This window comes from Rhamphochromis sp. 'chilingali', assembly GCF_963969265.1.
Source record: "Rhamphochromis sp. 'chilingali' genome assembly, chromosome: 13".
In the NCBI taxonomy this organism is placed as follows: Eukaryota; Metazoa; Chordata; class Actinopteri; order Cichliformes; family Cichlidae; genus Rhamphochromis; species Rhamphochromis sp. 'chilingali'.
Window position 1 is genome coordinate 1,421,328 of NC_137940.1, and position 20,129 is coordinate 1,441,456.

A 20,129-nucleotide genomic window follows, 5' to 3' on the forward strand; every position below is an offset into this window, starting at 1 on the left:
CCTCGGGGTGTCCTGTGGGGGGTGCTCCGGGAGTATGGGGTGTCTGGCCCATTGCTATGGGCTATTCAGTCCATATACGACCGTTGCAAGAGCTTGGTCCGCATAGCCAGCAATAAGTCAGACTCGTTCCTGGTGGGTGATGGACTCTGCTAGGGCTGTTCTTTGTCACCGATTCTGTTCATAATTTTTATGGACAGGATTTCTAGGCACATCCAAGTGGCGGACGGCTTTCACTTGGGTGGTCTCAGAATCTCATCTCTGCTTTTCGCAGATGATGTGGTTTTGTTGGCTTCTTCAGGTGATGGTCTCCAGCTCACCTTGGAATGGTTCACAGCCGAGTGTGAAGCAGTGGGAATGAGAATCAGCATCTCCAAATCTGAGGCCATGGTCCACAGCTGGAAAAGGGTGGAGTGCTCACTCTGGGACGAGTTGCTGCCCCAAGTGGAGGAGTTTAAGTATCTCGGGGTCTTGTCCACGAGTGACGGGAGAAGGGAGCCGGAGATCAACAGACAGATTGGTGCAGCGGCTGCAGTGATGTGGACACTGTACCGGTCTGTTGTGGTGAAGAGAGAGCTGAGTGTAAAAGCGAAGCTCTCAATTTACCGGTCGATCTACGTCCCTACCCTCACCTATGGTCACGAGCTGTGGGTAGTGACCGAAAGAACGAGATCGCGAATACAAGATAAGATAAGATAAGATAAGATAACCTTTATTAGTCCCACACGTGGGAAATTTACAAGCGGCGGAAATGGGTTTCCTCCAAGGAGGGCTTGCCTGTCCCTTAGAGATAGGGTGAGAAGTTCGGCCATTCGGGAGGGGCTCAGAGAAGAGCCAGTTGAGGTGGTTTGGGCATCTGACAAGGATGCCTCCTGGCGAAGTTTTCCGGGCATGTCCTACCGGGAGGTGGCCCCGGGGCAGACCCAGGACACGCTGGAGAGATTATATCTCTCGGCTGGCCTGGGAACTCCTTGGTGTTCCCCCGGATAAGCTGGAGGAGGAGGCTGGGGAGAGGGAGGTCTGGGCTTCTCTGCTTGGGCTGCTGCCCCCGCAAACCGGCCCCGGATAAGCGGCAGAGAATGGATGGATGGATTTAACTTATATTAAAAATCACCCAAGAAAGCGACATGCTGTCACTTTTGAGCCACTTGAAGGCATGATGTTAAACATTATTGAAGCAATTCAATTCAATTTTATTTATATCACGCCAAGTCAAAACCACAGTTGGCTCAAGGTGCTTTATATTGTAAGGTAAAGACCTTACAATAATACAAAAAAGCAGAAAACATCCCAACAATCATATGAGGAAGCGCTTTGGTGACAGTGGGAAGGAAAAACTCCCTTTTAAGAGGAAGAAACCTCCAGAAGAACCAGGGAGTGGCAGCCATCCTCCGCGGCCAGTTGGGGTTAGGGAAGTAAGACAGGACAAAGATGTGAGCCAGAGATTAACATTAATGGTAACACTTTATAACATGACCCACAGATAAGGTGCAGGTAGCCTGTACTCACATGCAATTTGCAGGCAAGTCCGGTTGTTGCAGGAAACTTGCATCTTATTTGCAAGTCAGTTATAAAGTGTTATAATAAGTAAAAATTAAATGCAGAGAGGTGTATAAACACATACTCACTAAAAAGGTGACTGAAAAAGAAACACCCAGTGCATCATGGGAATCCCCCTGCCAGCCTACGTCTATTGCAGCATAACTAACGGAAAAACTGTGCAGTACAGAGGTAGAACTGTTGGTGTTAAAGTGCTGTCCATTCTATCTCCCTCGGGAATTTTCTGCCGTTTACATCTGCGCTGTTTACATTCCACCAGATGCTAATGCTAAGCTAGCGTTAGCACAATTGAGCAGCAGCATCAATAACAGCCTGGTAGCACACCCGGACAGTGTCTTTATTGCGGCTGGGGATTTTAACCACGCGGACCTGAAATCTGTACTTCACAATTTCCACCGTAATGTGAAGTGTGCTACCAGAGGAGATAGAACGTTGGACCAGGTGTACACCAACATGGCGAATGCGTACAGAGCCCAGGCTTATCCCCACCTGGGTCTGTCAGACCATCTCTCCCTTCTGCTACACCCAATATACACACAAATGATCAAGAGCACTGGGATTACAACCAAAACCGTGAGAACATGGCCGCAGGATGCTATTCCGATGCTTCAGGACTGTTTCCACTGCACAGACTGGGATGTATTCAAGGTGCAGGACACTGACAATCGTGTCGCATTGGACAGTTACACCTCCACTGTCTTGGACTACATCTGTTTCTGTGTGGACAATGTAACAACTTGGAAACGATTCCGTGTGTTCCCTAATAATCCACCCTGGATGACACACGGAGTTCAACAACTTATTCGAACAAGGAACAACGCTTTCAAATCCGGGGACCAGGAGGCATACAGTGCTGCCAGGGCCAACCTGAGAAGAGGCATCAAGACTGCCAAGCAGCAGCACAGGAGGCGTATCGAGGCCAGGTTTGAGAACAACACAAACCCAAGGCAGGTCTGGGAGGGCATCAGGGCTATCACGGACTACAAATGAAGAACACCATCACCCTCAGCTGACAGTTCTACTCTGGCTGAGGATCTAAATCTCTTTTATGCCCGTTTTGATAGGGAGAACACCGACCCTGTCCTGTCCCCTCTCCCCTCAACCGACCCTGCTCCGGTCCTGAGCACTCATGAGCTGAGGCGTGTGTTCCGGAGCATTAACACCAGGAAGGCGGCCGGGCCGGATGGAGTGCTGGGCCGGGTGCTAAAAGACTGTGCTGCGGACCTGGCGGACGTCTTCACCTCTATATATAACACCTCGTTGTCCTGTTCACTGGTACCATCCTGTTTCAAAGCAGCAACCATCGTTCCCATCCCAAAACAGTCAAATGTCACATGTCTGAACGATTTCAGACCTGTGGCACTCACCCCCATTCCCGCCAAATGCCTGGAGAGACTGGTCATTAAACACATCAGAGCTGCTTTTCCACCATCCCTGGACTCGCACCAGTTTGCATACAGGGAGAACCGGTCAACCGAGGATGCGATCGCCACAGTGCTGCACACATTACTGAAGCACTTGGAACACAGGAACACCTATGCACGGCTCCTCTTTGTAGACTACAGCTCGGCTTTTAATACCATCCGGCCATACAAACTCCGTCCCAAACTCCACCAACTGGGACTTAACTCCTCTCTGTGCAACTGGATTGTGGACTTCCTCACTAACCGTAGACAGAGTGTCAGAGTGGGTAAGAACACCTCTTCCACCCTTGTGGTCAACACCGGTGCCCCTCAGGGGTGTGTTCTGAGCCCTCTGCTATACACTCTCTTCACCCATGACTGTATTTCATCCTGCGCGTCCAATCTCATTGTTAAGTTTGCAGATGACACTACAGTGCTCGGACTTATATCCAACAATGATGAGACAAACTATAGGACAGAGGTGCAACAACTAGAGTCATGGTGCCACGACAATAACTTGGTCTTAAACACCAAAAAGACCAAGGAGATCATTGTAGATTTCCGGAAGAGGGGTCATAACAACCATCTGCCTCTCTTCATTGGCAGTGAGGCGGTGGAGAGGGTGAGCAGTTTTAAATTCTTGGGGGTAACTGTGACCGAGGACCTGTCCTGGGGCAACCATATCACCTCAGTTGTACGGAAGGCCCAACAGCGCCTCTACTACCTGAGGAGACTGCGGAGCGCACACATTCCCAGATCTCTGATGTTGAACTTCTACAACTGTGCCATCAGCAGCGTTCTGACGTATGGATTTCTAGTGTGGTTCCCCAGCTGCACCAAGGCCGATCAGCAAGCACTCCAGCGGGTGGTGAAAGAAGCTGGCAGAATTATTGGAACAAGTCTGCCAGAGATCAGTAATATCTTCCCCACTCGCTGTCTGAGGAGGGTGCACAGTATCCTGCGGGACCAACATCACCCTGCGCGCCACCTTTTCCATCTGCTGCCCTCAGGGAGAAGGTACAGGTCTATACAGGCCAGAACATCCAGACTGGCCAACAGCCTGTATCCACAGGCTGTGAGGCTCCTGAACTCTCTGCCCCCCTCTCACGGACAATAACCATATCCAACTTCTTAATAGCAATGAACTGGTCTGCATTGGTGCATCATATCTTTATTCTCTTCCCCCTCCTGCCCCCCCCCCCCCCCCCCTCTTTCTTAAATAGATAACTATCATATCTGATATCATATCTCACAGTACAATAATATTGAATGGGTTGCATTGTTGTATTTTGTCATGTTTCTCAGGTCTTTGTCTGAATTTCTATGAACATTATTGCTAAGGATTGTCTTATTGCATTGGAGTCACACTGGGTTAAATATGTACACTTGGGTTTTAAGGGGTATTTATTATTTTCTTCTTTTTTTGGGTTGTATGGAAGCCCCAAACGCAATTTCATTGTTCTTGACAATGACAATAAATAAATAAATACTAAATACTAAACTAAGGGAGGATTCAGGGTCACCTGGTCCAGCCCTAACTATATGCTTTAGCAAAAAGGAAAGTTTTAAGCCTAATCTTGAAAGTAGAGATAGTGTCTGTCTCCTGAATCCAAACTGGAAGCTGGTTCCACAGAAGAGGGGCCTGAAAACTGAAGGCTCTGCCTCCCATTCTACTTTTAAATACTCTAGGAACAACAAGTAGGCCTGCAGAGCGAGAGCGAAGTGCTCTAATAGGCTGATATGGTACTACAAGGTCATTAAGATAAGATGGGGCCTGATTATTTAACCCTTTACAACCAGTCGGAGCGGGCACACTCCGTTTTGCGTAACTATTTTTAAACCCCTGTAGAACTGCATAAGCTAGCGCAATAATTTTTTTTGCATATGAAACCAGAGGAGTTGTACTTACATTTTATGTCATCAATGTGCCCTAGGTCACGGTTTTCTTCCACATATAGCTTTGCAAAAATTGTATAAAAAGCTCTTGCAGCAACAAAAACATAATATTCCAGAAACACGCTTTGCCAATCCGATCAGCTGTTCAAAACACTTCCTACGTTGGAATAGACGTCAGCGTGAACGATCGAATGTCCGTCATTACCTGCCTGAAGTGACGTCACTTTCACGGAAAATGTAGTTTTTTACCTTTGTGGCCTTATAAGCCTACACTGGTGTTTTTAAAAGTCATGTTTGACTTTGTGCTTTTCTGCATAGTTTCTGGGATGCTTAGAACTCAAATTGCACTGCTGGAAATAGTTTATTTTGATGCATATGCTGTTTCTTTTTGCAAATTCGTATTATAATATTTATTTTCGTTTTTCCTGCAGTATATAAAAATTGGTGTATCTCAAAAATAAAACTATGAAGACATTCAAAATAAATTTCCTGTTGTTGCAGACTATTTTGTGCAGCTTTTTTGTATTTACAGTTTTGAGGGATAAGCCTCTTAAATTTCTCTAACTAGAAATATATGTAAAAAAAAAAAGATTTTCCATTTTTTTTAGTTTATTGCACTTTTTTGCAATTTGTGTAGTTATTATGCACTTAATGCATACATATTATTAGAGTTTGGGCTAAAGTGGTTGTATTGATGTATAGCAACTTGAAATGTTCCCAAAAATGACACTACAGCATGTAAAAATATCAAGGTAAGCTCTGGCGGACTTGGTTCTATGGTAGGTCTTAAAGGGTTAAGACCTTGTATGTGAGGAGCAGGATTTTGAATGAAGGGAAGCCAATACAGGAGAAATCTGCTCTCTCTTTCTAGTCCCTGTCAGGACTCTTGCTGCAGCATTTTGGATTAACTGAAGGCTTTTCAGGGAGTTTTTAGGACTTCCTGATAATAATGAATTACAGTCGTCCAGCCTGGAAGTAATAAATGCATGAACTAGTTTTTCAGCGTCACTCTGAGACAGGATATTTCTAATTTTAGAGATGTTAGGATAGGAAGTATTAGGGTTCATGAATGTTAATTAACATTTAACAATTAAATTACTGCAAATTACAAAAACATTGAAAATGATTAGTGTGTGATGGTAGTAACTGTCTTAGAAAAATAAACAGTGTGGCGACTATTGTAGTAGTGATGGAATTAGTCCCATGAAATGTAGAAATGTAAAGTATAATATTTTTATTAATTACATTTCTATGTACTACATTATTTTAAAAGCGAGAGGATTAGGTTTCTTTGATGGGAGGATGAACCACGTCCTCCCATCAGGCATGAACAATCACTGATTTTGACAGCTCTTTTAAGCATTTCTAAATCTTACCCTAACTTCAATCCTTGCCAGTTTTTAGTAATGGCTTGAGGTGAGTGTGTATTTATTTAGTTAAAAGTTTAGTATAAAAAGGTTGAAACTCAGCATATGTTGGACAGCTTACTTAGCATTAGCAAGCAGCAGCATAAAACTGCTCCTAGAAATTCGAGTTTGAAGGCATTTTTGAGGTTTTAGGGTCACAACTAGGCCAGGGGTTGTGTAGATCAGGGGTGTCCAACTCCAGGCCGTGAGGGCCGGTGTCCTGCAGGTTTTAGATGTGTCCTTGATCCAACACAGCTGGTTTAAATGGCTAACTGACCTCCTCAACATGTCTTGTAGTTCTCCAGAGGCCTGGTAATGAACTCATCATGTGATTCAGGTGTGTTGACCCAGGGTGAGATCTAAAACCTGCAGGACACCGGCCCTCGAGGCCTGGAGTTGGACACCCCTGAACTTGATTATGGTTAGGCTTAAGATAAATTGTTGGGGTTAGACATTTATCTGATAGTTTGGGGTAAGGTAAGGTGCTAAGGAAAGCATTATCTCAATTCACTGTCCTCACTGACATGTGAAAATGTGTGTGGTGTGTGTATGTGTGTGTGTTTGTGTGGTCAAAGGAGCTTGTAAAGCTTGTGTGTGTATTCCTTATACCTGGAGCTTAAGCAAGCCACTGCTGACTAACCTAGCAGACCAGTGACAGAGATAAACGCAACATTTACTGATGAAACCTCAGTGCCAGCCTGCTCACACACACACACACATACACACATACACACACACACACACACACACACACACACACACACACACACACACTGCTCAAAGCCAGACTAGGATAAGCGGGTAATCTTGTGAGAGCAGCAGGATATCAAAATATCACTAACATGGTGAATCATGCATGTACACAGCAATGACCACAGCTCTGAGGGATCTCTGACTGTGGCCGTGTGTGTATGTGTGTAGTCTTTGGACAAATAGCATGGTCTATTACAGATGCAGTTCAATAATAAGCCAATGAGTTTATACTAAGACACTGCTGCTGTTTCCTGTCATAAGTCTCCACAGCTTGAATGACACAGAATCTGATTGGACCTAAGCGGCTCAGTCTGGGTAAATATGACTTTCCACTGTTCTACTCACATTTTGCTTTGTTTTTCTTGTTGTCTTTCTATATTCCTTTTTCTTCTTCCATCACTATCCACTCCACTCCTCCCTGGTATGATCTGGGTCTGTTACCCAGTGATTTTGAGATGTTTTTAATGTTTCTATTTGTCTTTACAGAAATCTATTTCTCAGTTTTTATGAGCTTATATTTGTCTCTCTTTTCCCTTAGTGTATTAGTTCTGTTCTTGGTCCTTATTTTTGTATGTTATATTGTTCTGCTTTGTGTCAAGTCTGCATTAGTGATGTTACACTCATTCAGTTATTTTGAGAATCCCTATCCTTTGTGTTTAGTCTTCACTTTTACTTTCCCTAGTCGTGTTTTCCACTTTCAATTTTAGTTTTATTCCCCAGGTGTTTCCTCTCTCTGCCCATCACTCTTCTCTGTATTCATAGTTGCAGTCTTCCCCTTTAAATTCTACTTTAAATTTTTGTTTACCTTCTGGTTCAACACTAGCCCGATAAGCAATGACTCAGACTAAGTTTACTTGTGTCTGCTTTTGGGTCCTCAACACAACACTACCATATTTCCCCACTATAAGGTGCACTTAAAATCCTTTAATTTTCTCAAAATCGACAGTGCGCCTTATAATCCGGTGCGCCTTATGTATGAATTCTGGTTCTGCTTACTGACTTCGAACAGATTTTATGTGGTACACGGCGCTCAAATAGCTGTCAAAAATGTTTTAGTTTGTTTTACTTTAGTATGTTTTACAATGGTTGCTACAAAGCCGCACCGCTTGATGGATTGTTGGAGCATTACGGCTACTGTAGTCAGGAGCCTTGCTGAGTAATCTGGGTCCCAAACTCCGTCTTCTTCAGGTCCCAAAGTCAAAGGAACACTGTGGCATCACTGAGAGTTAAAAACTGTCCAAATTCTTTCATCTTTAATAAAATGATCAGCGTTGCTGCTTTACCAGGTGTAACAATTAAGTTTAACATCCAGGCATCCATGAAAACAGAATTTATTAAATTTAACAGAGTTAGAATTTAGCAGGAAGTTAACTCGCTAGTTTCCACCTAAACATGATATAGCATGTTCTGACTGAGAGGTTTCTGAAGCATTCAAACGTACAGCTCTGCTGTCACTTCCAACATAAATGAAGACAGAAAACTAAACAGCAGTGACGTTTGTAGGGTTACTGAAGTTGGGCTAGCTGGTACATAATGATGTGCTATGTGATCGCTAGCGACACAGCTATGTTAGCATAGCATAAACAGTGAAGCTGGAGGATGAACGCCAACTTTTTTCCACTCGATAAAAGTTAACGTGAAGGTTCCTGATGGTTAGAGACAAATGCAATCACATGGCAGGATGCTGTAAACGGACCAAACTTCAGTCAGGAGAACAACTGAGATAATCCATCCACAATACGAGGTCAGTTATTAATATACTGCAACAACATGGGAATAGAGCAGCTGCCAGAGGATTCAACATTAATGAATCAATGTTACAGAAGTGGAGGAAGCAAGAAGAATGAGTTGAGTAAAGTTTGACTTATCTAAATGTTTTGTTTCACGTAATGTGCCTTATAATGCGGAGCACCTTATGGTCCCAAAAATACTGTAAATCTGCATGTCTTCTCACTACGACCAAGTGGTCGCTTATAGTAGATCATAAATATACATAAATATAAGGATATAAACTAAAAAAAAAACACCCCCTCTCCCCTGCGGGCGGTTTATCCTTCAAGCTCGGGTCTTCTACCAGAGGCCTGGGAGCTTGAGGGTCCTGCAGTATCTTAGCTGTTCCTCTGCACTCTCTGGACAGAGATCTCCGATGTTGTTCCTGGGATCTGCTGGAGCCACTCGCCTTGCTTGGGGGTCACTGCATCTAGTGCTCTGGTCATTAGCTTCATAAGCAGTTCCTTAAAAAGTGAGATTGTGATGAAGCTTTCGCATGAACTTTTTGGCTTCCACCATGTTGGTGTCTTGAAGCCAATGCTTTACTGCCACCTACCTTAACAACAAGCAGTATATGTCACTAGCCCATGACATTCCCTAAATTTCCCTTTGGTTTGAGGGAAAACAGAATGCTGCACTGGGCGACAAAAAAGGGAGTCTCAATGGGAATGCTGTTAACTTTAATCAAACTTTCCTGTTTTTTCCATGTATCTAAATACAGTTTAGCAGCAGTAAAAATCAGAGACAAACTGGTCTCCAATTCATTTTCTCCCCAGCTTATCCAGATGGCACTTTATTTGTCATGAAGCTTATGGAGCTTATGGTTGTTACAACACAGCTGTCTAATTAACAACACACATCCATGTAAACAAATACCCCATGCTGTGACTTTGAAACCTTTAGTTTTAGTGTTTTTGAAGCCCTGCCACATGCGATAACTTTCTACCCTTCAATACCTGTTTCAATAAAGCTGCTAAGAGAGTGACATCTGGCAGCAACAAAAGCACATTTTACACATATTTGTCTACAAAAACTAAGCAAACGTAATATTTTGGAAAAAAAATATGTTTGATTAATTTCTTTTTCTTAGGCATAATTCTGCTTGTTGTCATTTAAAAAAAATCATAATAAGGTGTGTGATATTATAAAACAGACTAATGGGACAGGAATACAGAGAATTCAGAAACTGACTTTACTCTTAAAAGTCAGATTGATGAAAGCAAAGAGGATTCATCTTTGACAGCAGAGCCACCTGTGAGTGTGTCAGTTTCCTGCAGCACTCGCTGAGCAGAGACTCTCATGTGCTTGATGACTTCTGTGTGTTTGGCTGCTGAATTCTCCTGTGAGTTGTTGGATTTAATGCCAGGAATGTGAGCAATGAATACCTGAGCCTGTGAAATGAAATCATTTGCTCGTTATTATGTTTTATTTCATGTACTACTTTTGCACAAATATAATTTGATAGCAACCTATCAAACATACCACAAGTGGTGGTGGTTTTTGGACATCTCCCTTTGGGTATCGACTGCACTCTTTCAGTTAGCGCATGTGTGTGTGTGTGAATGTTTACTTGAACACACCTCTCTTCCTCTGATGTTTAACCAAGATAACAAGTGCCAATTACAGGGATCCCTGTTTGGACCCAACCAGGAGGTTAGCTGCATTTATACTGACAGGTGATGTGACAAGAGAGCAGATAGTGACATATCTGTCCCCCGAGGTATTTACTGATGAGCTTTCATCAGTGTCAATGAAGCAATTTAATTGTTCCCTGAACTTTCTGGGTTCTTTGTTTACTCAAATTCAAAATGATGTGTGACAGAATAAAGGGCTAAAAGCATTTTCTCATTCGGGCTGTAGAGTCGCTGCTCCAGCCTGTGTCATTGTTGAAACTGTTATGTAAGACGAACTGTTTGGTAATGAGGTTAACTTTAGCCTTCAGTTGCTCTTCAGTGCATCACGGTTTATCGCTGAGCAGTCAGGGCCCAAGTCCAGAAACCGAATCACTCTGCAAGCACCATTAGACCATATTAAGAAAGATCAAGGCCGTCATTTGAAAGCTAGTATCCGAGGGGATGCCTGCATGGCCTGGTTTTCATTTCTCATGACCAATTTTCTGCTTTTGGTCTGGCAAGAGAGATTAGTAAAATGTTTCCACTCTGTTTCTTTTGAATGCTGCCATCTCTTCCCACCATCTTCCTTTTTTAAGTCTAGCTGTTGTTTACCCTTTTCTCCCTGACAGATGTTGCCCAAAGATAGCTGTCGAGCCAGGGACAACTTAGCTAGTTATGAGCATACACAAAGACTTGAAAATCTCAGCATTACTAATCTGCTAGCTCTGTATCTCTTCTCTGTTCTGTGTCTGCAGTCTTTGACATTTATTCTGCTTGTCTAATACCACTGAAGTAGAGGGGATGGCATGATGTTCAGTGAATTATTCTGATGCAGGGAGCTAAAGCTGCAGCTCACCAGGCCCAGCCCTTTGACTCGATTCCCTCAGGGAAATGCTGAAACCAGCATGACCCTTCTCTTTACTTGAGTGTGACACAGACTCACACAGGGACATATGATACTGCACTCACAGGCTCGCTTATACGAGGAGTGTCTATGAAGCTACAACACATTTATCAATTGAAAGAGGGGGGTCAAAGAGGGTAATGTGCCATGCATTAAATACCTATAATGTACATGCATGTAATGATATAATTAGCAGATGATGACATAGATGGTGATGTTGAATGAGGTCTGAAGCACAGTATTTGACTTCAGCAAAGGGTGACCTGTCTAGCAAATCTGAAAGCTGTCCAAAGCCACAGAAAGAAACAAAAGGGGAGGATTTCACATTTCTTTCCTTGGCTAAGAAAACCCCTTTGCATCATCTAGCCTACTTAAGAACAGGAGTGGATCTAGAGAAATTTTCTTAGGTCTTAGTTACTGAGCAATTTGCAGAAAAACAACTTACAAATCTGTTATCTAACAATAAACACACGTTTCGTGTTGTTTGGGGGGGAGGTTGTCTTGATTTTTTTGTAACTACCTTTCATTAGTTACTTAAGCTAGTAAAGTGATAAATGACTGTGGCTACAGGTAGCCTAATATTCTGATTCTGAACCCTAGCAGGATGATAACACTCAATACCAATGTTTAATCTGCATAAACAACCATATTTTCCATGGAACTGCAATTATTTGCAGAATCTATAATGAGCATGAAATACATGTTCAGGGCTTACCATTTTAGTTGTAAATTTCTCTCCATTGCATTCTTTATTTGTTGTGTTTGTCTTCCAGTTTGATCAGCAGATCATAAGAAGCACATTACCACTTCCAAAACCATTCATCTCTGGAGCAAACTGTCCTGCAGCAGTTCGTAGAAGGGCTGCCAGCAGTGCCAGTAGCATGGGTTACCTGAGACCAGGCACAGCCAGAGGACGACTGGGTGGGACAGCCAGAGAGAGGGCCAGTCTCAGCACCGAGGAGAAGCCTGAGAATGGCATCTCCACCTTGGCCTGCTGTTGTGGGGCAGCGTTCGAGGTTATCCACTAACCCTACTATAGCCCCACAGCTCCCAGCAGCTGCAGACACTGGCCCCCTCTCACTGGGAGCAGCATGAGTGCCAGAGCAGATGTGCTGGAGGTGCAGGTAACTGGGACATTTTCACCAGAATTGCCCAGTCCTGAAAATTTACTCCACTGAAAATTTCCCACAAGAGCAGTCTCATGATCATCAAATGGTGTGCCCTGACCCAACACTGTCACTTCCACATTTTTTAATGAGAGGTTATATCGAGTGCGTCATGACACTCGGATGTAGGAAGAGAACACCCAGTTGTAGGTACCGAAAATAATTTTCCAGTCAGCACTTTAGTTCACATGGGATGTGAAAAAGCTCTGGAATGAATCACTCGCCAGGCAGTCAGGTTGATGTGCGCCGATGTCCACTGGTAAACCAACCTACCATTCCAAAAGCAACTTTGCGCCTTTTACTGTTAATAGAGGTCCCTTTTGAGCTAATTGGAAAGGACCTCCTCAGGCCATTTCATCTGAGTGCATAGGTATAATGCCCTACCACCCTGAGAGTGATGAGTTGGTGGAGCAATTGAATAAAACTAATAACACCCATAAATTGTAAGTTCATTCATGGTATAATATGGTATAATATCAACCTCCTTAAAGCATGGAGCTGAAAGTGTTTCTCTGGTGACCCTGGTTAAAAAATGACATATTGCTTTTCACAACACTAGATTTAACCAAGGGCTATTGGCAGACTCCCTTCTCTCCAGAGCCTTCTCCACTTCACCTTAGTCTCACTTCTTTTCAGCTTGGTGAGAGCCCCCACAACTGCCGAACATCTGCATGCTGCATATGTTGCCTACCTGCATGACGCCATCATCCACATTGACACTGGGGCAGCACATATGCAGAGCGGTTGACCATGGTCTTCAAGTCTCTGAGGCAGGAAGAGCTCACAGAGAAACGCCAAAAAGTGTGCAGTTGGACGTAGGGAGGTACAGTATCTGGGGTACCACTTAGGAGGCAAGCAGGTGTGGTCATAGGTGGTGAAAACAGCAGCGATGGCATCCTCCTCCATCTCAGAAGACACGTCGTCAAGTGTGGCTTGTACAGGGGCATATGTCCTTTGACTGTAGACAGGTGCTGCGGAAGCTGCTTGTAGTGCGAGGTCGGTTGTTTGGGCCAGATGCACAAAAGACGTGCATGCATGTGTGTGCGTGCTTACCACGTGAGTATTGTAGGATAAGAGTGATGCTTGTTTAACTTTATCTGTGTTATTTGCTAAGCAAGAAGCTAGTCCCCCTGCTATCTCTGATAGCAAACTCTCAAGTGATTTGAACTACATCACTGGAGTACCATTCCTTCTGACCGAAGACGACTCACTTGTGTGATCGGCAATCAGTGCAAACATATATTACAATTCAGTCTATGTGGGCCGGGTCCTCAGAAGGTCGGGTAGATATAAACGGCTGTGAAATTGGACAGTCTAGTCTTCTGATTAGCATCACCGCTGTCTCGGTGGAGTTTACAGTTTTTCCTCAAATGCTAAAACACATTTCACAAACGTTTCCATCATGTTCCCCAATGTCTAAACACAACACCCTTTTCTAAAGCTACATAAACACAACCACACCTTCCCACTGCAAAACTCAAACTTTCACACCAAAAGAGCAACTCAAAGCTTTCAAAATTGTAAACACATCATTACACACTACAGCAAAACAATTGAAAACACAATGCTCAATTTGTGAGAAGGTTCTTTGTTTCATAACTGCCAATGCATATTTTTAGAAACCATACAGTAACGGATCGTCGTAGATCTCTGTTGAGGATTAGGCATTTAGATTTGTGAGTTTCATATGAAGAGTATAAATCTATAGAAAATCCTGCATGTACGTACACTACTGTAACACAACTCAATGCAAAAACAGAATCTATTGCACACAAGAGTACTCCTGAAAACATGATCAGGGTGTGAAGTTTTTTAATTACGTTATTCACACCACAATCACTGTGCGGCATCATGTTGCTGAGCTGCATCGGGCCACATCACCTCATCCACATCGCAGGCTATATTGTCTCTTACCAGGCACCACAGGAAAAACGCCCTGGAATGGCAAATCCATCCTTGGAAGGCCTCCGCTGGGATGTCAACACAGGCCAGCTCCATGGCCGTTAGGAGGTTCTCTCTTGTGTATGGTTTTCTGTCATAAACCTTCCATCTCCATGATGAGAAGAACTCCTCTATAGGGTTCAGGAAAGGGGAGTAGGGTGGCAGACAGACGTTTAAAAAGTGGTCACTGTTGGCGGTGAACCACTCTCTGATTTGGTTTGTTCTGTGGAAGCGGACATTGTCCCAAATGATCACATAAATGTGATGTGCGGGCCCAGGATGGTGTTGTTGGCGGTCCAGGAGGATGTCTTTCAGCTCCCCTAGGAAGGTGAGGAGACGGTGGGTGTTGTAAGACCCAAGGACAGCATGCAGGTGGACAAGCCCCTCCGAACCCATGGCCGCACAAAGGGTAATATTACACCCACACCCCCTGTTGGCCAGGGACCTCAGTGATGGCTCTTTGGCCAATGATGTTACGGCCTCTTTGCCTTCGTTTCTGCAGGTTGAAGCCAGCCTCATGCAGGAAGAGGTACTCATGAGGTCTGGCCAACTGTACTATCCTCTGTGAAAATGTGAAAGTGGACATGTGTTCAGAACAACAGTCAATCAGGTAGCACAGTATTGTCCAGAAGTAATGTAGGCCACTGAGCAACACAGTATGTCCACTAACTACTGTGAACATGGATGTATACTTACTTGCACATACTCGTAACATAGGTCTTTGTGTCGCGCAGAGTTGCGCTCAAAGGGAACCCTATAGACCTGTTTCATCCGCGTCTTTTGGCGCCGGAGAAGTCGGTCTATTGTGGCCAAGCTGACATCGTCAGTGCTCTCAAAGTTGACATTATCGGCAATGACTTTGTCTCTGATCTCCCGGAGTCTGATGAGGTTGTTCCCACGAACCATATCCACAATGAGGGTTTCTTGTGCCGCTGTGAATATGGCAACCCTCCCACCTCTATGTGGCATTCTTTCAACTCTAAAGAAAGAAACATGTGTTGTCACATGTGTTACAATACAGTCACAACTGATGTGAAACCAATAGACTACTTTCACAGGTTTGTAAAACTGTATTGTGACAAAGAAAGCAATCGAGTACCTGTTGTGTTGTCTGAATGCCCTGATAATGGTGGCCACGGTGAACCTACTCAGGTTTGGACGGACTCTTAGTCCTGCTTCAGCCTTTGTCATGCCATGGACGATGAAACGGTCAATAACTGTTGCTCGCATCTCGTCCGTAATGATGGTGCGAGGTTGTCTTGCTCTCCCTCCTGGACCTTCTCCTCTCCCATGTTGGCCTGCTCCTCTTCCTCGTTGGCCTGCTCCTCTTCCTCCTCTCGTTTGAACTCCTCTTCCTCGTTGGCCTGCTCCTCTCCTTCTAGGGCCAGCTCTTCTCGCTCCTCTGCATCGAATTCCTCTTCCCCTGACTCTGCCTTCATCCATGGTGTTCAGGCATCTTCAGCATACTGTGCACTCTGAACTCGCTTTTATACATGTGGTCACAGCATTAGCAACAAGTGTCTTCAATTTTGAGTCGTTGTGTGTAATGAATGACGCCAGGTGTGTTCATTGTGTTCAAATATTGCTGACTGTGGCAAGCATGTTGCTTTCATTTGAGAATATGAGCAGAGTTCTTTTGCAACTTGTGTTTTAGGAAAGCTGTGTTTAGATTTATGACAACAGTGGATTGTGTTCTGTGAATTGTGTCTTCATGTGACATGTGTTTATGATATTGGTAAATGATGGCTAGATTTAGTAAATGTGTTTAGACAACTGGTCATTTGGTTTAGAGGATTTGCTTTTGTGTTTTAGCATTTGAGAAAAACTGTAATAAACTCGGCTGTCTGGTCCTTGCTATCTAAAATATAACAGGACACTGGTTTAAATTCTCGATCATCTCACACTTCTGTGTAATCAGTTTTCTGTTTGACATTTATTCAGCTGTGTGAAAACCACCCGGGGGATTAATAAAGTTTTATTTTATCTAACCTAATCTAATAACTTCAATCTCAGCCAAACCGATTCACTCACAAACAAATAAAACAGAAAAAAGCCAAACAATAACTTTTTAGGTTGTCTAAGTGACTTATATATTACGTGAGTAACCTGAGTAGCGAAAGACCGTGATGATCTGAAAATGATGTGCCGGGAGTTGTGCCGTTCTCGGCGGCTCTAGTGACCCTCAAGCTCCCGGCTAGCTGTCAAACTAGTGGATAACAGACGTCTCTGAAAACGTCGAAGCACTTTTGCAAATATGTGATGTCTTGATAAACCGAGCAGATATTTGAAGTTTACACAGCTACATTCTTGCCTGAAAATATGTTAAAAGTTATTTTGTGACCCAGAAAGAGTCATAAGAGTAATATTAAAAACTTAGTAGCGGCCACCATTGTTGAAAACGAGCTGAGCCGCGCAATAAATTCTGGGATATGGTGGGCCACGAAGGACACACCCGACCGATCCTTCAACTTCGGGGAAAAGGAGGTCACATTTGTCGGCTGCATTCGGAGGAGTCTACGAATTTGGACGGCCTTCATCGCGTCGCTGTGATGTAATCGGCCTACAAATCCTCAGGAGGATGCAGCCCATGAATTGGGACACCCCCATTTAGTGAAGAAGAAGAAACACCCAGTGCATCATGGGAGTCCCCAGCGGCCTACACCTATTGCAGTATAACTAAGGGAGGATTCAGGGTCACCTGATCAAGCCCTAACAACATGCGTTAGAAAAAAAGGAAAGTTTGAAGCCTAATCTTAAAAGTACAGATAGTGTCTGTCACTAGAGGCCAAATACAAGCTCAAAGCAAAAGTCACTATCAAGTGTGAGATCTACCAAACAGATGCTCTGTCCCCACTGGTGTTCTGTTCCGTTTTGCGTAACTATTTTTAAATCCAGGTAGCACTGCAACCACGTAAGCTAGCGCAATAATTTTTTTTGCATATGAAACCAGAGGAGTTGTACTTACATCTTATGCCATCAGGTTGTCCTAAGTCACAGCTTCCTTCCACACATAGCTTTGCAAAAACTACATAAAAAGCACTTGCAGCAACAAAAACATAATAGTCCAGAAACACGCTTTGCCGATCTGATCAGCTGTTCATAACACTTCCTACGTCCATCAGTGCGAACTATCGCATGTTCGCCATGACCTGCCCAAAACTGGAAGTGACGTCATTTTGCGGAAATGCAGTTTTTTACCATCAGGGCCTCATGAGCCTATACTGGTGTTTTTAAAAGTTATCTTTGACTTTATGACTTTCTGTGTCATTTAGGACTCATATTGCACTGCTGGAAATACTTTATTTTGATGCACATGCTGCTTTTTTGCAAATTTGCACTATAATATTTATTTTCGTTTTTCCTACAGTATATAAAAATTGGTATATTTCAAAAATAAAACTATGAAGATATTCAAAATAAATTTCCTGTTGTTGCAGACTATTTTGTGCAACTTTTTTGTATTTACAGTTTTGAGGGATATGCCTCTTAAATTTCTCTAACTAGAAATATATGTTAAAAAAACAAAAACGATTTTCAATTTTTTTTGTAGTTTATTGCACTTTTTTGCAATTTATGTAATTACTATGCACTTAATGTATGCATATTATTAAAATTTGGGCTATAATGGTTGTATTGATGTATATCAACTTGAAATGCTCCCAAAAATGGCACCACAACATTTAAAAATACAATATAAGCTCTGGCGGACTGGGTTTTATGGTAGGTCTTAAAGGGTTAACAAGATTGGCTACGGATACCAACTGTGGAATGGAGTAGTTGTCAGCCACCTCCTGTGCGTGGATGACATCAAGCTGTATGCTAACAAGAAATTGATTCACTGATCCACACCATCAGGATATACAGCAATGACATCTGTATGTCATTCGGACTGGAGAAGTGTAGTCGGATGGTAACAAAGAGAGGGAAGGTAGTCAGAACTGAGGGGATCGAGCTACCAGAAGTCAACATTGCAGACATAGAGGAGAGCTACAAGTACCTTGGGATCCCGCAGGCGAATGGGAACCATGAAGAGGCCGCTAGGAAAGCTGCAACCACCAAGTACCTGCAGAGGGTCAGTCAAGTCCTGAGGAGTCAGCTGAATGGTAAGAACAAGATTCGGGCTATCAACACCTACCTTGGCCCGTGGTCAAGTAGCCTGCTGGGATAATAAGCTGGACAAAGGAGGAGATAGAAGCCACTGGCATCAAGACCAAGAAGCTCCTGACCATGCATGGAGGGTTTCACCCCAAGTCCAGCACCCTGAGGCTGTACACTAAGCGGAAGGAAGGAGGGACTGGTGAGTGTCAGCACCACAGTCCAGGATGAGACAACGAACATCCACGAATACATCAGAAAAATGGCCCCAACTGACAGCGTGCTCAGTGAATACCTCAGGCAGCAGAAACCCAAGAAAGAGGAGGGAGACGAGGAACCATCATGGAAGGACAGGCCCCTGCACGGTATGTACCACCGGCAGATAGAGGAGGTGGCTGATATCCAGAAATCCTACCAGTGGCTGGACAAAGCTGGACTGAAAGACAGCACAGAGGCACTAATCATGGCAGCACAAGAACAAGCTCCGAGTACAAGATCCATAGAGGCTGGGGTCTATCACACCAGGCAAGACCCCAGGCTGTGTAAAGATGCCCCAGAGACAATCCAGCACATAACAGCAGGGTGCAAGATGCTAGCAGGCAAGGCATACATGGAACGCCATAACCAAGTGGCCGGCATAGTGTAAAGGAACATCTGTGCCGAGTATAACCTGGAAGTCCCGAGGTCAAAATAGGAGACGCGCCCAAGGGTGGTGGAGAATGACCGAGCTAAGATCCTGTGGGACTTCCAGATACAGACGGACAAAATGGTGGTGGACAAACAGAAGAAGGTGACCATAGTGATAGATGCAGTGATACTGAATGACAGCAACATCAGGAAGAAGGAACATGAGAACCTGGAGAAATACCAAGGACTCAGAGAAGAGCTGGAGAAGATGTGGAGGGAGAAGGTAACAGTGGTCCCAGTGGTGATCGGCGGTGACTCCTATGCTGGGCGAGTGGCTCCAGCAGATCCCAGGAACAACATCAGAGATCTCTGTCCAGAAGAGCGCAGTCCTGGGAACAGCTAAGATACTACGCAGGACCCTCAAGCTCCCAGGCCTCTGGTAGAGGACCCGAGCTTGAAGGATAAACCACCTGCAGAGGTGAGAGGGGAATAAATATATATTAATGTGTATTTTTACACATTAACATATATTAAATATACTATACTTTGATTAAAAAAACCCTCACCTGTTACTTTGGTTCCTTATAGATCCTTAAAGAGTAATTGTCACACACGCAGAAAGGACTAGCACAGACTGAAATCACAAGAGTTGTTTATTTTTCCACAGTCACCAAGTGCAATATCTACAAGTGCGGGGAACGGGTCCAGGGGGTTCCAAGGGTCATGAGGGCAGTTTTAGGAAAACACTTCAACACAAATACTCCTCTTCTCAGCTCGCACCACGCCGACTCACCCACTCTCAACTAAGCAGGGGTAGGAAGTCCTCAGGCAGGCGGGTAGAATCTGACACAGAGACAAGAGAATGGTTTGTGAATATTACTCGAAGAGGCTAGAGAACACTAACAAGAGTTACACAATAATCCAGCGACGAGGCACCTCCAGCCACCTCCTTAAGTACCGAGCTAGAGTGAGCGCTGATCACAGGAAATTGTATGCAG

The 20,129-nt window shown here is 44.0% G+C and overlaps 1 protein-coding gene across 1 annotated transcript; it reads right to left on the bottom strand.

Annotated features, from left to right (window-relative positions):
* Positions 1–14,573: 14,573 nt before the first annotated feature.
* LOC308409099 (uncharacterized protein) lies at positions 14,574–15,730 on the bottom strand. The gene is made up of 3 exons (XM_080901625.1): positions 15,509–15,730; positions 15,106–15,388; positions 14,574–14,971 (listed from the first exon to the last, which is right to left on the bottom strand). Exons 1-3 carry the CDS (start codon positions 15,637–15,639, stop codon positions 14,825–14,827), a joined length of 561 nt encoding a protein of 186 aa, XP_080757751.1. The 5' UTR covers positions 15,640–15,730; the 3' UTR covers positions 14,574–14,824.
* Positions 15,731–20,129: the final 4,399 nt, after the last annotated feature.

What these genes read in the sequence shown, in the direction of transcription:
- LOC308409099 (XM_080901625.1), bottom strand. Translation starts at nt 15,639, where the DNA reads ATGCGAGCAACAGTTATTGACCGTTTCATCGTCCATGGCATGACAAAG. An exon ending in GCATTCAGACAACACAACAG is followed by an intron (nt 15,389 to 15,508) that starts GTACTCGATTGC and finishes TTCTTTCTTTAG; the next exon opens with AGTTGAAAGAATGCCACATA. An exon ending in TATGTTACGAGTATGTGCAA is followed by an intron (nt 14,972 to 15,105) that starts GTAAGTATACAT and finishes ACATTTTCACAG; the next exon opens with AGGATAGTACAGTTGGCCAG.